General features: G+C 47.4%; 1 protein-coding gene across 3 annotated transcripts in view; it reads left to right on the top strand.

Moving 5' to 3' along the window:
* The window catches only part of P3H2 (prolyl 3-hydroxylase 2), a 123,467-nt gene that overhangs the window by 89,497 nt on the left and 14,061 nt on the right, over positions 1-19,909 (top strand). For all 3 annotated transcript variants that reach the window (XM_081190103.1, XM_081190104.1, XM_081190105.1), the window contains exons 4-10: positions 3,055-3,186; positions 5,675-5,817; positions 7,725-7,814; positions 9,644-9,684; positions 12,281-12,375; positions 17,567-17,694; positions 18,351-18,446. In XM_081190103.1, coding sequence (XP_081046229.1) covers positions 3,055-3,186; positions 5,675-5,817; positions 7,725-7,814; positions 9,644-9,684; positions 12,281-12,375; positions 17,567-17,694; positions 18,351-18,446 — 725 coding nt within the window. The remainder of the gene's footprint in view (positions 1-3,054; positions 3,187-5,674; positions 5,818-7,724; positions 7,815-9,643; positions 9,685-12,280; positions 12,376-17,566; positions 17,695-18,350; positions 18,447-19,909) is intronic.

A 19,909-nucleotide genomic window follows, 5' to 3' on the forward strand; every position in this document is an offset into this window, starting at 1 on the left:
TGATTTGAGGAGACTGTAGAATGCAAAGATTATTGTAAATTGTATCATGTGGAGGAAATCGAGTGGGGTCCAGAGGAAAGCAGAGTAAGACGTTTGGAACCATCTTGGCTGTAGGAGTTACCCAAAGGAGATATACAAGACGCTACCCAACCACTTTAGGGACTACGCTCAGGATTCGTGTAGAGTTTACTCGTGAGACTTTTATTCTTCGAAGGATATCCCACAAGGCAGTGGAGGTTTCCTTCTCCTAGAAGGGCTGCCTTCCCAGACTGATGAGCCCCATCAGTCTGTCTATTAGGCAATAGTATTAATTCAGAACATACAGTGGTACCTCGGGTACCTGAAACTGTTCTTAACCTGAAGCACCACTTTAGCTAATGGGGCGTTCTGCTGCCACCGTGCTGCCGAAGCACAATTTCTGTTCTCATCCTGAAGCAACGTTCTTAACCTGAGGCACTATTTCTGGGTTAGCGGAGTCTGTAACCTGAAGCGTATGTAACCCGAGGTATCACTGTACAGTCAAACCTTGGCTCCCGAACGCCTCTGTTTGGGAACCTTCTGACTCCCGAAAGCTGAAAATCCAGAAGTAAATGCTCTGGTTTTTGAAGGTTTTTTGGAAGTTTTTTGAACGTCCGACGTGGCTTTCGCTTGAGTGCACGAAACTCCTGCAACCAATCGGAAGCCACACCTTGGTTTTTGAACATTTTGGAAGCCGAACGGGCTTCCGGAACAGATGACGTTCGACAACTGAGGTTTGACTGTATATCCATAATTGGAAAAAAAAACCATAATATTAAAAAAAAATGCTTTGACAAGTTCCTGAGCATTAAAACGTGGTTTCCCTTCTGCATCTCTGGCAGTTCCAATTTCTGAAAATCCAATTTGCCAACATCCGCGATGTAAGAGAGACACAAACAAGCTGAAATCCAGCTTGATTTCACATTAAACCTCCGAATCACCACAACAATTTATAGCGATTTTATCTAGCTCGTTTTTCCTGATTTCTTTTGCAGAGAGTGCAGAGAGGGGCCTCTCTCTGTGTTACGGAAATATCATTGTCCCTTAAAAGAAACCGGACCGTGCCTGTTTGCTTGTGCGAACAAAGGTTCCAGAAAGCGATCTCTTGGGTCTCTATTTGGGGGGCAGGCTAGCAGATGATGAGTGATGCCTTCCTGTTGAGGTTGACCACAAATACAAAGTCGGTCTGCATATGGGACCCCCCCACCCCTTCCCAAGTTTTAACACTTATATTTAACCTTGTTTTCATTTCATCAGTTGAATGAAATGCGAGTGGACATCCAAAATATGAGAACATAAGCGGAGCCTGCAGGATCAGGCCAGTGGTCCCTCCTGTGCTCACGGGGTCCAGCCAGAAACCACAAAGGCAAACCCACAAGCAGGACCTGAGTGCGAGAGCTACTGTCCCCTCCTGCAGTTTCAAGCAAGAGGAATTCAGGAGCTGGGCCCGGGGGTAACCCATGAAACGCAGTCCAGGTCTGGTCCAGAAACGAAGGTTCCGCTAGGAGTCAGTCCGGCAGGGCCAAGGCAGGAAACCAGGCAAGGACAGGTGCAGGATCTGGCATTCAGCAATGTTGCTCCCGCAACCTGGGGCGGGGTCTGACAGCCTTTTATCTCTGTCAAAGTAACGGCCGGTCCTGATCCCCCGCCGACTCACCTCCCTGTTTCACCTGAAGGTGGGCATTCCTCCTGTGAGTACTCATGTCTCTCTTTCTCTCAGACCTGAGTCTCTGCAGCTTGGGAGACGTCGGTGGGTGACTAGACCCAGGGGCCGCCTCAGCCTCCCCTGACCCAACCGGTAGTGGAGCAGCTGTAAGTGATGGCCCAGCTGGAGGCAAGGAGGTCATCCCCGCATCTGGAGCCAGGGCAGGATCAGGCCCCTGACTCGGCCCAGCTGTTGTTTACTGCAGGGGAACCTGTGCAGACTGGGACTCTTCAGAATCAGGCCCCAGACCGGGTTCAGGTGATGGCTGAGGCAAAGGATCCAGTGCAGACTGAGACTCCTCTGGTTCTGAGTCCGAGCCCAAGTCCCAGGCCATGACAGCTGTCACTTACTGAGGAGGCTGAGCAGAGCCACCGTAACCTATACCAGGTTGGGAAGGCTGCACTAGAAACCTATAAAACCCCATATGACATAGAATCATAGAATTACAGAGCTGGAGGGGGCTCCCGAGGGTCATCTAGTCCAACCCTGGCAATGCAGAAATCTCAACTCGGTCATCCCTGAGGGGTGGCCATTCAATCTTTGCTTAAAAACCTCCAATGAAGAAGAGAATAATAGGATGTGGAAGGTACACTGGGGGTCATCTAGAGATGTTGGACAGTGGACTGGACTCCCCAAGAAGGTGATGGAGTCTCTTTCATGGGAGGTTTGTAGCGAGAGACTGGATGGCCATTGCTCAAGCATTCTTCAGCTGTGATTCCTGCATTAGGAGGGCTGGCCTAGATGACCTTTGGGGTCCCTTCCAACTTTCTATGCCAGATTTTAGTGTATTTTCATGCACCCAAGCAGCTGAAATAGACTGAAAGGAAGCATTTAGTTATAGTCTGTACCGTAATATATAGTCTGTCCCCTGTACTTTCTCCTAAATTCTTTTCCTTCAGTGTAGAAGGTTTTGAAGTTGAGTAACAAACCAATGCTTATTAAACAACAGTGTTGCTTTTCTTGTGTTGCTGTTTATTCCTCATTAGATCGCAGGAAGCTGAGGTTTTTGTTAGGTTGTGGGTGAGCATACCAGACAACACAGCGATTCTTCAAACAGCTCTTGTTTATTCACAGGCCAGAACAGAACTGAACCGAAGTGTTCAGCCAACCTGCTTATATAGAGCTCAACTACAAAGCAACAGTAACAACTTTCTGTAACTATCCAATCACTGAACGTCACTTTCAATTCCTTATTTGCATATGTGGACCTGAGTGAAAACTAAACTATCTACAGTATCCCCCTGCTGGCCCAGGGTGAGAACTTCAGTACATAACAGGTTTTTTGCTTCCTTCCTCCTGTTTGAGATTTGTCCCTTGCTCTTTCTTCACAGATCACTACATGCAAGTACTGGTGTGTCAACACGAGTGCGTGAGGGAGCTGGCGACGCGGCCCGGGAGACTCTCCCCCATCGACAACTTCCTTCCCCTCCATTACGACTTCTTGCAATTCGCCTATTACAGAGGTACAGCTTGGCTTTCTGGACTTCTTGCCGCAGTTCTGATGTTTCCCTGAGCGACGGGATGACCACCAAAAAACCCAAAGCTATCATGGGTCCAGAGAGTTATCTTGCTTGTGTTAAGCAATACTCATGTGGCTGGCGCCAAATCAAAGTAGATCAGAACCAGAATTTACCTTGTCCCCAATGAAGATTACTGAATATTTCTGATGATACCAATATACCGTATTTTTCGCCCTATAGGACGCACCGTCCCATAAGACGCACCTAGTTTTTTTGGGGGGAAATAAAGGGAAAAAAATTATTTCCCCCCCAGGCACGGGGCTGGGGCAGCCCGAGCTTCCCCCGACCCCAGCCCCCAAACAGGCAGCTCTCTGCAAGCCGTGGGAGCCCAGCGGTGGCTCCCGCTGCTTGAGAAGAGGTCCGCGAAGCCTGGACGCGCTGATCTCAGCGCGCGCAGGCTTCGGGATGCCGGCAACTCTCCCCAAGCAGCGGGAGCGTTCCCACTGCTTGAGGAGAGATCCGCGAAGCCTGGACGCGCTGAGATCAGCGCGCGCAGGCTTCGGGATGCCGGCAACTCTCCCCAAGCAGCGGGAACGTTCCCGCTGCTTGTGGAAAGATCCGCGAAGCCTGGACGCGCTGAGATCAGCGCGCGCAGGCTTCGGGATGCCGGCAACTCTCCCCAAGCAGCGGGAACGTTCCCGCTGCTTGTGGAGAGATCCGCGAAGCCTGGACGCGCTGAGATCAGCGCACGCAGGCTTCGGGATGCCGGCAACTCTCCCCAAGCAGCGGGAACGTTCCCGCTGCTTGTGGAGAGATCCGCGAAGCCTGGACGCGCTGAGATCAGCGCGCGCAGACTTCGGGATGCCGGCAACTCTCCCCAAGCAGCGGGAACGTTCCCGCTGCTTGTGGAGAGATCCGCGAAGCCTGGACGCACTGAGATCAGCGCGCGCAGGCTTCGGGATGCCGGCAACTCTCCCCAAGCAGCGGGAGCGTTCCCGCTGCTTGAGGAGAGGTCCACGAAGCCTGGAGAGCGAGAGGGGTCGGTGCGCACCTACCGCTCTCGCTCTCCAGGCTTCAGCGAAAGCCTGCATTCGCCCCATAGGACGCACCCACATTTCCCCTTCATTTTTGGAGGGGAAAAAGTGCGTCTTATAGGGCGAAAAATACGGTAGCTATATTTTCAAAAGAATTAGCCTTATGTATGACCTTGGCATCTCGAATAGTAATTTCAACTCAATGAAAAACAGCCTCAAATCTTACAATGGGCACTTGAGTACCACTCACTCTGGAATAGAGCTATAATGAAGAAAATTAGGCATAAATTGATATTTCAACAACAGCTAGAAGCTCCAGTCTCTTATCATATGATTTGGCATTCCTTCATTACATACTCAACTGACAGTGTTGGTGGTCTTTACTTGGACTTTGTTATCTCTAATCTACTCATTCTATGTGTCTGTTTTATAGTTTCCCTTTCATCTTTTGATTTTCATCTGTTGTTACGTATCACTGTTCTCTCTGTTTTATATGCATTATGAAAAAACTTTGCAAAAACAAAACAGAACCCATAGAAATTTCCAACAACTGGCCATTTTTTTCCACTTTTCACCCACATGGAAATTAGAAAGACCTCCACCTAAATTCTCATTCAAAAAACAACAAAATAGATGTACTTATTTGACAATGGATTTTGACGAGTTGTACACGAGAGGAGAGCTTTCACTTTAGAACAAACCATGGTTCCTTGTTACGTACAAACTTAGGGGAGAACTGTGTATGTTTTTCACTCTAAATAAAACATTCCTTCCAGTAGCACCTTAAAGACCAACTAAGTTAGTTCTTGGTATGAGCTTTCGTGTGCATGCACACTTCTTCAGATACACTGAAACAGAAGTTGCCAGATCCTTCTATATAGTGAGAAGGTGGGGAGGGGTATTACTCAGAAGGGTGGTGGGAATTTTTCACTCTAGTTAGAAACGATTGTTTGATCCTGGCTTGTCTTAACTAATTTTATTTAGAACAAACCACGGTTCACAGAGTTTGTACCCAACACTAAACCGTGGCTTGTTCTAAAGTGAAACCAGAAGACTTTGAGGTCCTAGTCCAGCTCTCTAACCACTGTACCACTGCTGGAAATAGGATGGGGAGGAGCATGCCATCGCCTTAATTTGGCATATGGGCTTCTTGGACTCCTGAACTTCCAGCCTGTAGCTCAGACCCGCACAATTCATGAGAATGCGGCAGGCCCGGTTGTCACAAATTCTGGCCTGCTAGGTGTTCCCTTCCATCACAACCATTTTTGCAGTTCCAGACATGCAGGAAAAATAAAAGAGAGTGGGGTTGATGGGTTTTTTGTTTTTGCTTAAATCCCTTAAATCTTCTGCGGTTGCAGCAGCAAATTTCCCTGTCCAAAGCTCTCCTCAGAGGAGGAGGCAGCAAAGTTGAAGTGAAATTTCTGGCCAGTCTAAAGGGTTCTCCTTCACTCTTTCAGTGGGCGATTACGTCAAAGCTCTGGAGTGCACCAGGTCTTACCTCCTGTTCCATCCGGACGATGAAGACGTCTTGGACAACGAAAGCTACTATGAAGTCAACTTGGAAGGGTTTGTGGATTTGGCGAGCATCAAGCCTAGAGAGGTAAGAAGCCGATATGTGGAATCGGCCGCTGGCTGTCAGAAAACTCTTTTGCATGTATACAAACCAAGCCAACACCGATGCTTCTTCAGCGCATCAGCTCTCCTTATATAAATGGCTATGCATATTCTTTCTAACCCTGCTGCCTCAATTCCACTGTTTCCCATGTCTTGAACTGTATATTGCAAACTCCTTGGGGGCAAGGACCTGTTCTCATGTAGCCTTATTGGACTTCACCGATTGGGTCTGCGTTGCTCCGTGACAGGAGGAAGGAAGTCAAAATGACACCGAGTTGGTTCAAAGAAAGAGTTTATTCTGCTCTCCGGATAGCAGAAGGCACTTGCGTGGTGAGTCCACAGCAAGTCCAAAGAAATGACAAGTTTCATGCAGTATATATATCCTCCAGGCACCCTCTCCCTCCTTCCAACCACGTCAGCCTATGTATGCGGGTTGACATCACATATGTTCCTGCTCTGGTACTCTCAACCATAAAAGGGATTTCCTTCCTGCACTCCTGACCATAAAAGGATATTCCTGTTCCTACTCCTATCTTGGAGCAAAAGGTCACTACTTCCGAGAACATGCTCTGGCGTTAGTCCCAGACTTGGGTCTCTGCGTCATTTGTGGTCAGGACATAAGATATGTCTGTGTCTGTTCTACTGGTAAAGTCAAGGCCAGTCTTGCCATCAAACTGATAAGGGAGAGAGCTGTGTTATTGTTTTGCATTTGCTCAACAGCTAAAGTTTATGCATTTTAGCTAAGGAGAAATGGGGATTTTGGTGCAGTTTAAAAACTGCCTGCACAGTCAGTTTTGGGTTTTGGAAACCCATTCCTTCACTCAGAGGTGGAGCTAGCTGCTCCATCACTCAGAGTGGCACACATGCTGTGCATGTGCTGTGCACATGATGAGCATCCCAGGGGGCGAGATACCCATGGGGGGTGGAGCGAGCCGCCCATGGTGAGCTGCTTCCTGGGCTGCGGCGGTGGGGGAGCCGCGCCACTTTGCCAGCAGCCTTCCTCCCTTCCCTCTTCCTTTTGACAGCTCGGGGGAGTTCCCCCCCCCCCAGAAAGCAGCCTGGGAGTGGGGAGCAATGGTGCGCTGCCCCCCCCGCAACTCCCAAGCCTCCCCAGAGCTGTCAAAATGAAGGGGGAAGGGGGGAAGGCCGCCGGCAAGGCAGCACAGCTCTGCACCCTCTCCTGACGGCTCAGGGTAGGCTTGGGAGCAGTGGGTGGGCAGCACGCTGAATGTCACCCCCCTCAGTGAGGGCACCCGTGGCAGCCCGCCCCCACTGCCTACCCCCTTCCTATGCTCCTGCCTGCTCTTTTGTACTCTGTAAAGGTTATTGAGTCATTTTGAAGGGCAATCTATTTCTTCAGAGGCTTGAACCCCCCCCCCATGCCTACTGATCTGAAAAAGCCCAGTGGGAGCAGTTGCCCTCAACTCATCTTCCCCTGGGCTTGGTGAAGATTTGACGTTTTCATCCCCAAAAAGTTTTTGATTTGAGTTTCTACTGAAATGAGGCTGCATCTTAATGCTGTATTTTAATCTTGTTTTTAAGTTGTATTTTAATCAATTGTTTTTATACAATTAGCCACCCTGAGCCCGGTGTTGGCTGGGGAGGGCGGGGTATAAATAATTTTATTATTATTATTATTATTATTATTATTATTATTATTATTATTATTATTAATTAATTAATTAAATAATGGGAAGAGAGGCTGGCTACTGAGTCCCTGATATCAGCGCAGTTGCTGAATTTGTTTTCAAAGGAAGTTCTTCCTTTCACCTTGGCAGCAAAAAAAGAGCTTCTTCGTGGATTTATTTGAAAACAGTGCTCTTACTAATTGTCAATTATGAGAGCTCTTTCCGCAACCAGCCTGGTTTTAAGTCCTTCTCCTGGTTATTTCAGGAAGCTGTGACATTCTTGAGGCGACATAAGCTGGAATCGTACCTGCTGCAGACAGGAGCAGCTGGCCTGGGTTTCTTGTACACGGAGCCGGTAAGTGCAAGCGAATGTGAGGCATGAACTTTCAGACACAAGAGGTTAAGATTTGGATTCGTACCAAGCCATGGCGCTTCCTGAAGTGCCTTGATCAAGTCCCTTTGTGTGCCATGCCGGGTTCTGCAGGAGATAAATCTAGACTTGCAGAGGCATTTTGCACACTGAAGGGAATGTTTGCCAGGTCACCTATGCAAAGAACATTGCTGGATCAGTCCCAGGGCCCTTCAGGTAAAGTATTTGCTTTCAGAGAATGCCCAGCCAAACGCCTCCCCAAACTCATAAGCTTGGCATCTGAAAACAGCCACTCCCTTCTGAAATTCCCCCACCATCTCACACTCAAAGTTTATATTGCCTCTGAACACGTAGGTTTCATTTAACAGGAAGAGCTGGCGGTTCACTGGGGCTCCAGGAATTTGCATAATCCCTCTTTAGAAACCTGTTTACTGTGGGTGCTTTCAAACTGGACCGATTTACCACCACTGGAGTAATGCTTTCCTGAGAAGCAGAATTTAGAGTCCACCCAGGACTTAACACAGTGCTATAATATCTAGCAGCGACCTTCCAAGGCCCTTCTGTAAGTTTAACTCACAGGTTTCAGCCAGAAAAGTGTCCCCTATAACTCTGATTATATGCTTCCCTTTTCCTGGAGTCTGCCCATATTGCGTCTTCCTGGCATCAACACACACACACACAAATATATTTGTTTATAACCATTCCTTTTCCCTAATGGGGGACTCAAGGCATTCCCTAATGGGGGACACATAAAACCACTAAAAAAAACCCCTACACCTACGCCTAGAAACAGACCTGTAGCCAAGAGAGCTGTTCTCGCAAGGGTTTGGCAGCCGGTTGAAGTTTCTATGCTCTTTTCAAAGGCAGCCCCACGTAGAGTGCATTGCAGTAGTCCAGACAGGATGTGCCTTACTAAGGCATTACTGAGACATAGCTTCTTAATTACTCCTAAATTACTCAGTTCCTATTTCCCGAGAGTGCTGCTTTCTGGGATGGGGGTGCAGTCTCATTTGTTAATTTTGTTATTTCAAACAAAATGTACTATCGGGGGCAGTAATAAAACAGGAGTTAAGGAGTACTTAATATTTATCAGTAATGCCAGGCATAAGCTGCAAGGAGGAAGCTTCTAAATTATTATTATTATTATTATTATTATTATTATTATTATTATTATTATTATTATTATACCCCACCCATCTGGCTGGGTTTCCTCAGCCACTCTGGGTGGCGTACAGCGCATAAAAAATTGTAAAACATTAGACATAAGGAATTTCCCGAGACAGGGTTTCCCTCATCTCAATAAAGGCACAGTAACACTTTAAGGACTCAATAGCATGTCAGCTGGTCATGGAGAGCAGGCTTGCACTGCAGTTGTAGCTTTCGGAAAAATAAAAATAAAAAACCAAATGACAAAAATCTGGCCAGGAAAATATTGGAGGGCAACACAGAATATGCTGGAAGACGTCAGTTTGACAACAGCATCTGGCAGGAAGGTAAACACCGTTTCTGTACACTGCTCTGGTTGGCCAGAAGCGGCTTAGTCATGCTGGCACATAACCCGGAAACTGTATGCCGACTCCCTCGGCCAATAAAGCGAGATGAGCGCCGCAACCCCAGAGTCGGCCACGACTGGACCTAATGGTCAGGGGTCCCTTTACCTTTAGGAATGATAGGATTTTGTCAGGGGACTGATCTGTAAATCTGGGAACTTGTCCCTGGGAAATGGGGACGTCTAGTATCCTTAATATAAACCAGCTTGTCAAATGAGAGAATCCCCCCCCCCCTTAATATAACAAACCTTCATCTCGTTTCAGACGTACTGGAGCATCTCTGGGTCTCGGCAAGATGAGCACAGGTAGGCGGCCACATTCGAGACACGGATCCATGGGGAATACGCCGTACAAATGGGCCACCTTTTTTTATTCAAGCCACAGACACACACACAGGGGACCTGGAGAATATCTTGCCAGTCTTCAGGGAGCAGGAAATCTTAAATCCCCTTTTCACACGGAAGTTGTCATCCCTTGCATTGCAGGGCATTGGAGGAGGTGGCCCTCAGCATCCCTTCCAACTCTACAATTCTCTGATTCAATGAAATAAAAATGTAGCCATAATAATAATAATAATAATAATAATAATAATAATAATAATAAATAATTTTATTTATATCCCCCCCTCCCCAGCCAAAGACGGGCTCAGGGCAGCTAACAGCAATAAAACAGTACAAAAGTACAGCATAAACAACACTCTAAAATCATTCATTATAAAATTAATTAATTCAAGCCACTGTGGTGAAGAACTGCCTTTTTGAAGAGTTAAGAAAGGAGGGAGGCTGTCCCGGGGTTTGGGATTCCCTTTGCCTCGGAGATGGTTGCGTATTTCAAGGCCTGGGAGAAGAGGGCAAATGGTGATTCCCTTCAGGGGATGACTGTGTGTGGCTGCCAGTTTTGTGGCATGACATTTATAAATATAGGCCAGAAGGAGCCTGTCTTTTGCTTTCCTCACTCTATCTCTCTTCCTTTTGCTGTGCTAAGGTTTAGTATTAAACAGAACACCAGAGCAGAAGGAAGAGAGACATAGAGAGGAAAGCAAAACCCAAGCTCCTCCTGGCCTATATTTATAGTCAAATGAAATGTTCCATGAACAGGAATGGTAGGAGCGGGATGTCACTGCAATGAGGGCAGAAGGCCTTTCCACAGTCAATATCCTACAAACATGAGATGAAGGGTGCTCCAAAGGTTGCCATAGGGTGCTCCGAGCACAGCAGCAGACAGGACAGTTCTTCCAGAATAATGAACTGTTTCAATGATAAATCATAGAATCATAGAATCATAGAATTATAGAGTTGGAAAAGACCACAAGGGCCATCGAGTCCAACCCCCTGCCAAGCAGGAAACACCATCAGAGCACTCCTGACATATGGTTGTCAAGCCTCTGCTTAAAGACCTCCAAAGAAGGAGACTCCACCACACTCCCTGGCAGCAAATTCCACTGTCGAACAGCTCTTACTGTCAGGAAGTTCTTCCTAATGTTTAGGTGGTTCTTCCTAAATCTTCATCAGCAAATTAATAGACCCCAAAGGTACATCAAATGGCAATGGATCAGCTATCACTAAAAGTGTAGTAAGCTGATCAGTGTACAGTGGTACCTCTGGTTGCAAACGGGATCTTTTCCGGAGGCTCGTTCATAACATGAAAAGAGTGCAACCCGCAGTGGCGCGTCTGTGCATGTGCGGGTTGTGATTTGCTGCTTCTGTGCATGCACATGACGTCATTTTGCACTTCTGCACATGCGTGAGCGGTGAAACCCAGAAGTAACCCTTTCCGGTACTTCCGGGTCACCGCAGGACGTAACCTGAAAGAACGTAACATGAAGCAGACGTAACATGAGGTATGACTGTAGTAAGGTGTGCTCGGAGCACCCTATTGCGACATTCAGAGTGTTCTGTTTTGCAACACGGGGTTTTCTTTGGTCTGTATTTATAGTTAGCATGACCTTAATTGGAAGAGATAAGAGAATCAATTCAAACCAGCTTCCCAGAAGGTATAACCCAAACAACCATGACTCTTCTGCCTGCTTCTCTCACACAGAGAAGCTCCTAGTAGCTTCTAGAATCCTCTTGTATTAAGTAGAATAGAAAAGATCTCTACACGTCAGATCAATACTTTCTGCACTAAGAAATGCAAACTGACCGGTTCACTCATGGGCTAGGCTCAGGCAGGCAGCTCAGGTGGCAAAACACCAAGGGGGGGGGGACAGCTGCAGGCACCCTTCCTCACCTCCACTGCTGGTGTGGAAGCAGCAGTGTCTGCTTCCAGTAGGGTCTTGCAAAATCTTGTAGGCTCCATGAGATCTTGCTGGAACCTGCCATTATCAATTCTATGGGGAGGGGAGCCTTTAGGAGGGGGCTGCTGTGCTGGGGGGCAGCTCCTTCTCATTTCACCACCAGGATGTGCCCCCCCCTTGCATGTCAGTGTTCAACGAATGCGCCACGGGGAATTGTCTCCCACCGGTACTGCTTACCCATAATTCCTTTTTTTTTTGCTTAGACATTTTTATTAATTTTCATTGATTATACATAAATACAATCTAGATTACATAAGTTGCATATAACATAGCTGTTACAAGAGTCATATATATGGTACACAGTTATTTTAGGCTCCACCGAGCCTCAGACTTCCCTTCACTTTATTGGTAAGTATCAGATAATTTCTAAAGTTACGTGTTTTATCTCCTTTACATATTTGCCAAACACTGTTAGAGTTATTCTATCCCTGCCAGAGTCATCAAAGTTCTATACTTATCTCTTATATACGTCAGATATTTATTCCAATTTTCATGAAACTTCCGGTCATCCTGGTCTCTTAGTCTTACTGTTATTCTAGCTAGTTCAGCATAATTTATCATCTTGTTCTGTGCACCCATAATTCCTTGTGACTTCTGCTCCGCAGGATTCCTTCAGGGGTCCTGAGCGACAACGCAGACGGTTCTGGGAAGGCAGTAGGAAAGAAGACTGCGCCCAAACTGGACCGTGAGCTCAGGGAAGGTAAGATTCAGTCCACCGGCAGCTGCCGACCGCAGGAGAAACTTTGGCTAGAGCAAAGCAGCCGCAATCGGCTCCCTAGGAACTCACACCACTCGTGCTATGCCACGGTTTCCTTTATTGTTTCATAAAATTTATATGCCGCTCGACTGTTGAAGAACCTCAAAGCAGGTTATGAAAGGAACAAAGCTGCAAAATTGTTGGTAAAAAAAGGTTAAAATGCTCCAAAAGACTTAAAACCTGCAACAGACTAAAAACACACCAGCTTTCCAGATATCTGGGTCAGCTTGTCCAAAACCAAAATATTCTAACAGGCTCTGAAAAGTGCACCTGCCTGACATCAATAGGCATAGAGTTCCAAAGGTTCTATCACCATAGGAGCCAACTCCTAGGGGCAGAGGGGTCTAAAATATTTGAGGGGCTGTCCCCCCCAAGTTAATGGGTGTTGTTGTCAAATAGGATGTGTGTACTGTGTCATGTGATCAGTTGTGTGGGGTGGGGCTTACCTACCCCCCTTCCCAATATTTTATTCAAGTTAGCACACTGTCCGCCACATTAAAAGATCGGTTTCTTACAGGTTTGGATTAGTGTAATGTAGTATTGGACATGGGTGGCGCTGTTAAAACCACAGAGCCTAGGACTTGCCGATCAGAAGGTCGGCGGTTCGAATCCCCGCGACAGGGTGAGCTCCCTTTGCTCGGTCCCTGCTCCTGCCAACCTAGCTGTTCGAAAGCACGTCAGTGTGCAAGTAGATAAATAGGTACCGCTCCAGCGGAAGGTAAACGGCGTTTCCGTCCACTGCTCTGATTTGTCAGAAACCGCTTAGTCCTGCCGGCCACATGACCTGGAAGCTGTACGCCGGCTCCCTCGGCCAGTAAAGCGAGATGAGCGCTGCAACCCCAGAGTCGTTCACGACTGGACCTAATGGTCAGGAGTCCCTTTATCTTTACCTTTAATGTAGTGTAATATAATATTATTATTATATTATATAGTGTAATGTGTGAATAAGACTTCTGAATGTTTGTGATCTCCCTTTATTGTGGTGCCTGGATAGAGCCCGTCTGCTACTTTGTAATGTAGATGAAGTCCAGAGGAGCTGGAAGCCCAAAGATTGCTCTTATCTTGCCATCTTCTGGTGCAATTCTGCTGTGACAGCAAAGCCAGTTTTGATAGAAACGTTCCGCAGTGTCATCCTCTTTATTCCTCCCCCTGCTTCCTGTACCCCCCCCCCCTGTAATTTTGCAAGCCTAGACAAATTGAGCATGATTTAGGGCTGTCCCACCTTCCTCCCATCTGGTTCGCTTTTTCGTTCCGGCATGCAAGGAGGCCAATCGTCTCCAAATGCCTGGCTTTCGTCTTCTCCTCTCGCAGGTTTATTTTACCCTGTTTTATTCGGTTGCTATCAAACCGTCTGGTGGGACGAGGCAACCGCTCCCCTTTGTGCGCCTGAGAAAAGGGCAAAGGCCTCTCTCTCTCTGACAATCGCGCATTTCCCTCCCGCAGAGTTTCCCGTGGCGCGTGGCTGATTTGCTAGATTGCACTCAGAGACCCCACCCAAGCTACAGAAAACACCCAATGACCAGCCATGGATTCCGCATGCGGTCAGAAAAACACAGGGCTGGTTCCTTTCCAGACACAGACCTGTTATTATGGACAATGATTGGAGGTTAACCAGCTGTGCTGAAGCCCATCTTGGCTCACAGCTGACCTCCCTTACGAGTTCTTTCTACTACTAGCAGAGCTGCTTTCCTTCCAGTGGCTTCCCTTTACATTGCCTTCCCTTTACATTGCAATACTGTGCTGTATGGATGAGGCTGTTTTGCTCAGCTTCAATCAATTTTCAGGAGCCCTGAAAGCCCTGAAAGCCGTGGCAAAACCGGCCAAGTGGAGCTGACCTGCTTAAGAACATAGGAAGAACTATAGAATCATGGAATCATGTTGTTGTTTAGTCGTTTAGTTGTGTCTGACTCTTTGTGACCCCCTGGACCACAGCACGCCAGGCACTCCTGTCTTCCACTGCCTCCTGCAGTTTGGTCAGACTCATGCTGGTAGCTTCGAGAACACTGTCCCACCATCTCGTCCTCCGTCGTCCCCTTCTCCTTGTGCCCTCCATCTTTCCCAACATCAGGGTCTTTTCCAGGGAGTCTTCTCTTCTCATGAGGTGGCTAAAGTATTGGAGCCTCAGCTTCAGGATCTGTCCTTCCAGTGAGCGCTCAGGGCTGATTTCCTTCAGAATGGAGAGGTTGGATCTTCTTGCAGTCCATGGGACTCTCAAGAGTCTCCTCCAGCACCAGAATTCAAAAGCATCAATTCTTCAGCGATCAGCCTTCTTGATGGTCCAGCTCTCACTTCCGTACATCAGTACTGGGAAAACCACTACTGGGAAAACCATAGCTTTAACTATACAGGCTAGGGTTAGGATTAGGCCCCCAATACCTGAGAGACCTTCCCCACCCCTATGGACCACCAGCATTTCAAAGTCTGATAGTCATTTGTGCCACCAGCGCCCCCTGCTGCCTCCTTGCCTCTTTGCCCCACGCTAGGGCACCCCACTGTGCTCCAGGGGCGCTGCAGTCCAATTTGCAAACCACTGATCTGAGAAGCAACACACTGTGTGCATAAGCAGGGCTTTACTTGTCAGGAGGCCTCTCTCAGGTTCATGGGAGCTGGCCGCTGAGAAGTGTCCACTGCCTCAGGCCCCCCACCCCTCCATACAAAGGCTTCTGTCCTCTTCCTCTTGCATCTGTGGGCGTTACAAGGACGGGGCATCTCTGAAATGTGGAAAAGCGCATTGCCAAGAATCCCTTGTGTGTGTTGAGTGTCTGCATTTTGCAGAGTGCATCCCGCTCCATTGATACCCTGAACCATAGCAATACCCCACAACACTGCTGGGGAGGAAAGCCAGCCCTCTTCCCACCCACCTATGTGAGAGTTTTGCCCAAGACCCCACATGACCTCATGGAAAGTTCTAGAGACCCACAGCGACACTGATGAGTATTTCAGGCCACGCTGGGATCTTTGTCCAAATCTGCAACCCCTGCACAAAAGGCAACGCGGTTCAGCTAAAACGGAAGATGGTTTATACTGGCCAGGGTACAAAAAGTCCATTAGCTGTGTGTGTGTGTGTGTGTGTGTGTTCATCTCTCTGTGTGTGTGTGTCTGTCTGTGCGTGTTCTCTCCCTCCTGAAAGATTCCAGGCTGAGCATTTCAGGCAATGTGGACCCATCTGTTTTCTGAAAAGTCAGAGGGGAAAACAGAGAGCCCCAAAACTCTTCCCCCAGATTCCCATCCTGCTCTTGCTGCCTCTGATCTTGGCTGCAGTTCCAGGTCCTCCACTCAACAATTTTGGCATAAAGTGATATTTTTTTCCTGGGGAAAAGCCTCTCCTCCAATATGCTGATTTAGCAGCCTTGTAAATAAATGCACAAAAGCCAGCTGGCTGCTGTTCTAATTGCCGTTGTTGTCTTTTTTAATTCTTTTGGCTCTGTTTTGTAAGTATCCTTCCTTTCTGCCCCATTTTCTGGACATAGAATAATAGAGCTGGACAGCAGAATCATAGAATCTTAGGATTGTAGAGCTGGAAGGGACCGTGAGGATCATCTGGTCCAACTCCCTGCAAGGCAGAAATCTCAGCTAAAGCATCTATGGTAGATGATTATACAACCTGTGTTTACAGACCTCCAAGGAAGGGGAGCCCACCCCAGGGAGTCTATTCCACTGTCAAACAGCTCTTACTGCAAGAAAGTTCTTCCTAAAGTGTAGTTGAAATCTCCTTTCTTGTCATTTGAATCCATTGGTTCAGAGGTCCTACCCTCTGGAAGACAAGCTTGCTCTGTTATTTCCGTGGGATGTAATCCTCCAGAGTGAAGGCATTGAAGGTCCTGTGTGAGTGTCTGGAGATGGTTGGAGGATGGATGGCGGCTAACAGATTGAGGTTCAATCCTGACAAGACAGAAGTACTGTTTTGGTGGACAGGAGGTGGGCAGGTGTGGAGGACTCCCTGGTCCTGAAAGGGGTAACTGTGCCCCTGAAGGACCAGGTGTGCAGCCTGGGAGTCATTCTGGACTCACAGCTGTCCATGGAGGCACAGGTCAAATCTGTATCCAGGGCAGCTGTCTCCCAGCTCCATCTGGTACACAGGATGAGACCCTCTCTGCCTGCAGAGTGGTGCATGCTTTGGTTATCTCCTGCTTGGACTGCTGCAATGCACTCTATGTGGGGCTCCCTTTGAAGGTGACCCGGAAACGACAACTAATCCAGAATGCGGCAGCTAGACGGGTGACTGGGAGTGGCCACCGAGACCACATAACACCTGTCTTGAAAGACCTACACTGGCTCCCAGTGTATAAGATATAAAAGTATGTTTAATTATTGTTGAAAATGATATGTTAAAAAACTAATAAAAAATTATATATATATAAAAAGCTTGTTTTCACCTGCTCTGGAGGAGAGGATTTGAACCAACAGCTTTAACAAGAAAGGAGATTTCAACTAAACATCAGGAAGAACCTTTTGACCATAGGAGCTGTTTGACAGTGGAACAGTCTCCCTCAGGAGGTTGTGGACTCTCCTTCCTTGGAGATTTTTAAGCAGAGGTTGGGCGGCCATCTGTCAAGGTTTCCTTAGATGTTATTCCTGCATTGCAAGGGGCCTAAACTAGATGACATTTGGAGCCCCTTCCAAGCCTACAACTCTATTATTAGATTTAAGCTATGGTGAGAGCATCATCCAGCAACAATGCAACTCTGGTCCAGCCACAGCTGTGCTTGAGCCTCCTGCTGACTTTCACTGATGCTTTCGTGGGCTGATCCTCACGATGTGAAAGCCTATCGTCACCACCACCATCATCATCAAGTTCTGAAGTGTGTGATTCAGATCTTGGTCTGTTACTGAAAACTACAGGTGTTCTGGCATTGTTTGCAGAGGAGGAAAATTGCTCGGCTCAGTGATGGCTGAGAGCCCTGTATGAATCATAGAAAGTTAGAGTTGGAAGGTACCCCTGGGGTCATCTAGTCCAACCCCCTGCCGTGCAGGAATCCCAAAAAAGGCATCCGAGTCAGTTGAATGGCTCATGGCCTTTGCCTTGCTCCTCTGCCTAAGCCGCTCCCAGCTAAGTATCTGAGGGTTGAGAGAAGCAAAAGCGAACTCCTCTTGCAAAGTGATTTTCCATCTCTCTCGCTCTGTCTCTTCCCAGGTGGTCCCCTCCTCTTCAGCGATGTAAAATTTGTGTACAACTCAGAGCAGCTGAACGGGACCCAGAGGGTGCTGCTGGACAACGTGATCACAGAGGACGAGTGTCAGGAGTTGCACCGGGTCGCCAATGTGAGTAACCGGTGACTCAGGGTGCAAGAGAAGTTGGAGGCATGCACAGGAATGCAAATTATTTCTGTTATTCTGTCCACAACTGGGGCATGGAGTGAGGATGTTTGTTGCCTTGGCTGCGACTGATGACTAAAAGTCTCGTGGGGCTTTAAGGCTTGCAGATTTTTGCAGCAAAGCCAGCCTGCCCTAACCTAATGGTCTGCAGGTGTTTTGGCACCCAACGCCCACCTACCTTTGCCAAATGGTGTGGCAGCAGCTTTCTGAATATTTGCTGAAGAAATTGACGTTCTGCCCAGTGTCAAAAGAGCACAGGGCTGTGTAGAACAAAGGGATAAAATAATGGAACATCCATACATAGGACAATATCCTTTAAAAAACCCAGTTGTATAAATGCAATGCAATTCACAGTAACACCCCCAGCCTCCAGGGGGCAGCACTTCCCAATCTAGGAACCCCTGCCCTAGACATTCTGCAGCTTGCGCCCCATGGGAAAGGCTGGTTGCTCCCTACAGAATCTCCCATTCATCTCTCTGGGGTTTGCAGTGACCTTCCAAGTGGATGGAATCCCTTGGTGTCATCCTTTAAGCTCGGAAGCTGGAAAGTCCAATGTTGCGTCAACATATTGGAATAATCCTGATATCCTTTTTCTGTTTCAGGGAATTCTGCTGGCTGGAGATGGTTACCGGGGGAAGACGTCACCCCACACACCCAACGAGAAGTTCGAAGGGGCCACCGTCCTCAAAGCTCTCAAGGTACGAGGGTTGCTGCTCAACTTGCAGTCGGCTGGACTCTCTTCTGACCTGGGATCTCAGAACTCCTCTTTTAGCTCCTGATCCAACCCCGGTGGCATAATAATAATTTAATAATTTAATAATTTAATAATTTAATAATTTAATAATTTAATAATTTAATAATTTAATAATTTAATAATTTAATAATTTAATAATTTAATAATTTAATAATTTGATAGTTTGATAGTTTAATAATTTAATAATTTAATAATTTAATAATTTGATAGTTTAATAGTTTAGGTTAATAGTTTAATAGTTTAATAGTTTGATAATTTGATAATTTGATAATTTGATAATTTGATAATTTGATTATTGTGCCCTGCCCATCTGGCTGTGTTTCCCCAGCCACTCTGGGTGGCTTCCAACAAAGATTATGGTATAGGGCAGGAGCAGAGAAGCAGAGGTCTATGGCGCAACCCCATTTGGAATGCTGTGCGCAGTTCTGGTTGTCTCGCCTCGAAAAGGATACAATAGACTTGGAAAAGGTTCAGAGAAGGGCAGCCGAAATGGCCGAGGGAATGGAGTGAAGAAATAATAATATAATAACAATAATTTATTACTTATACCCCGCCCGTCTGGCCGGGACTCCCCAGCCACTCTGGGCAGCTCCCAACAGAATATTTAAAACACTATAAAACATCAAACATTAAATTCTTCCCTGTAGAGGGCTGCCTTCAGATGTCTTCTAAAAGTCAGGTAGTTGTTTACTTCCTTGACATCTGATGGGAGGGCGTTCCACAGGGCAGGCGCCACCACCGAGAAGGCCCTCTGCCTAGTTCCCTGTAACCTCACTTCTCGCAGGGAGGGAGCTGCCAGAAGGCCCTCAGAGCTGGACCTCAGCGCTGGCGTGAAGAAATGTTGCAGTGTTTGGGACTTTTCAGTTTAGAGGAAAGGTGAATTAAGGGCACATTTCCACTTTTCCTATGCCTAGAATGAATGGGTCCGAGAGGCTTTGCATTTGCCCTGCAGCTTTCCCCGGGGAAACCCATTCTCTAGTGCTGAATCAGAACAAACAGCAATCCGCATAAAACCCAATTTCCATTTGGTCCGATTCAGCAGTAAACCATGAGTTCCCCAGGGAAAAGTGGTGGGGCAAACAGCGGTGTGGATGAGGTGACATGATAGCACAGGGGTCAGCAACCTAAGGCCCATGGGCCGGAAGCTGCCCGTAGAGGTTGTTTGACTGGCCCACAAGCCGCCCCCGAACTTGTGCGCTGCGCTAAAGCAGCACGGTGCGGGGACTTGCTTCCGTGGTGCCAAAAATCACATCTGCACAGATGCCGAAGAGAGTTTTGATTTATTGGATATCCCTATGGCATAAACTCCCGAACCACTATCTCATTCAATGCATGTGGCGGGATGACTTCACAAATTTGTGGTCAGGAAAAATTCATGCCAAATTGCTGTCCTATGAGATCTCGCCC

This window comes from Podarcis bocagei (genome assembly GCF_964188305.1).
Source record: "Podarcis bocagei genome assembly, chromosome: 4".
NCBI classification, from domain to species: Eukaryota; Metazoa; Chordata; class Lepidosauria; order Squamata; family Lacertidae; genus Podarcis; species Podarcis bocagei.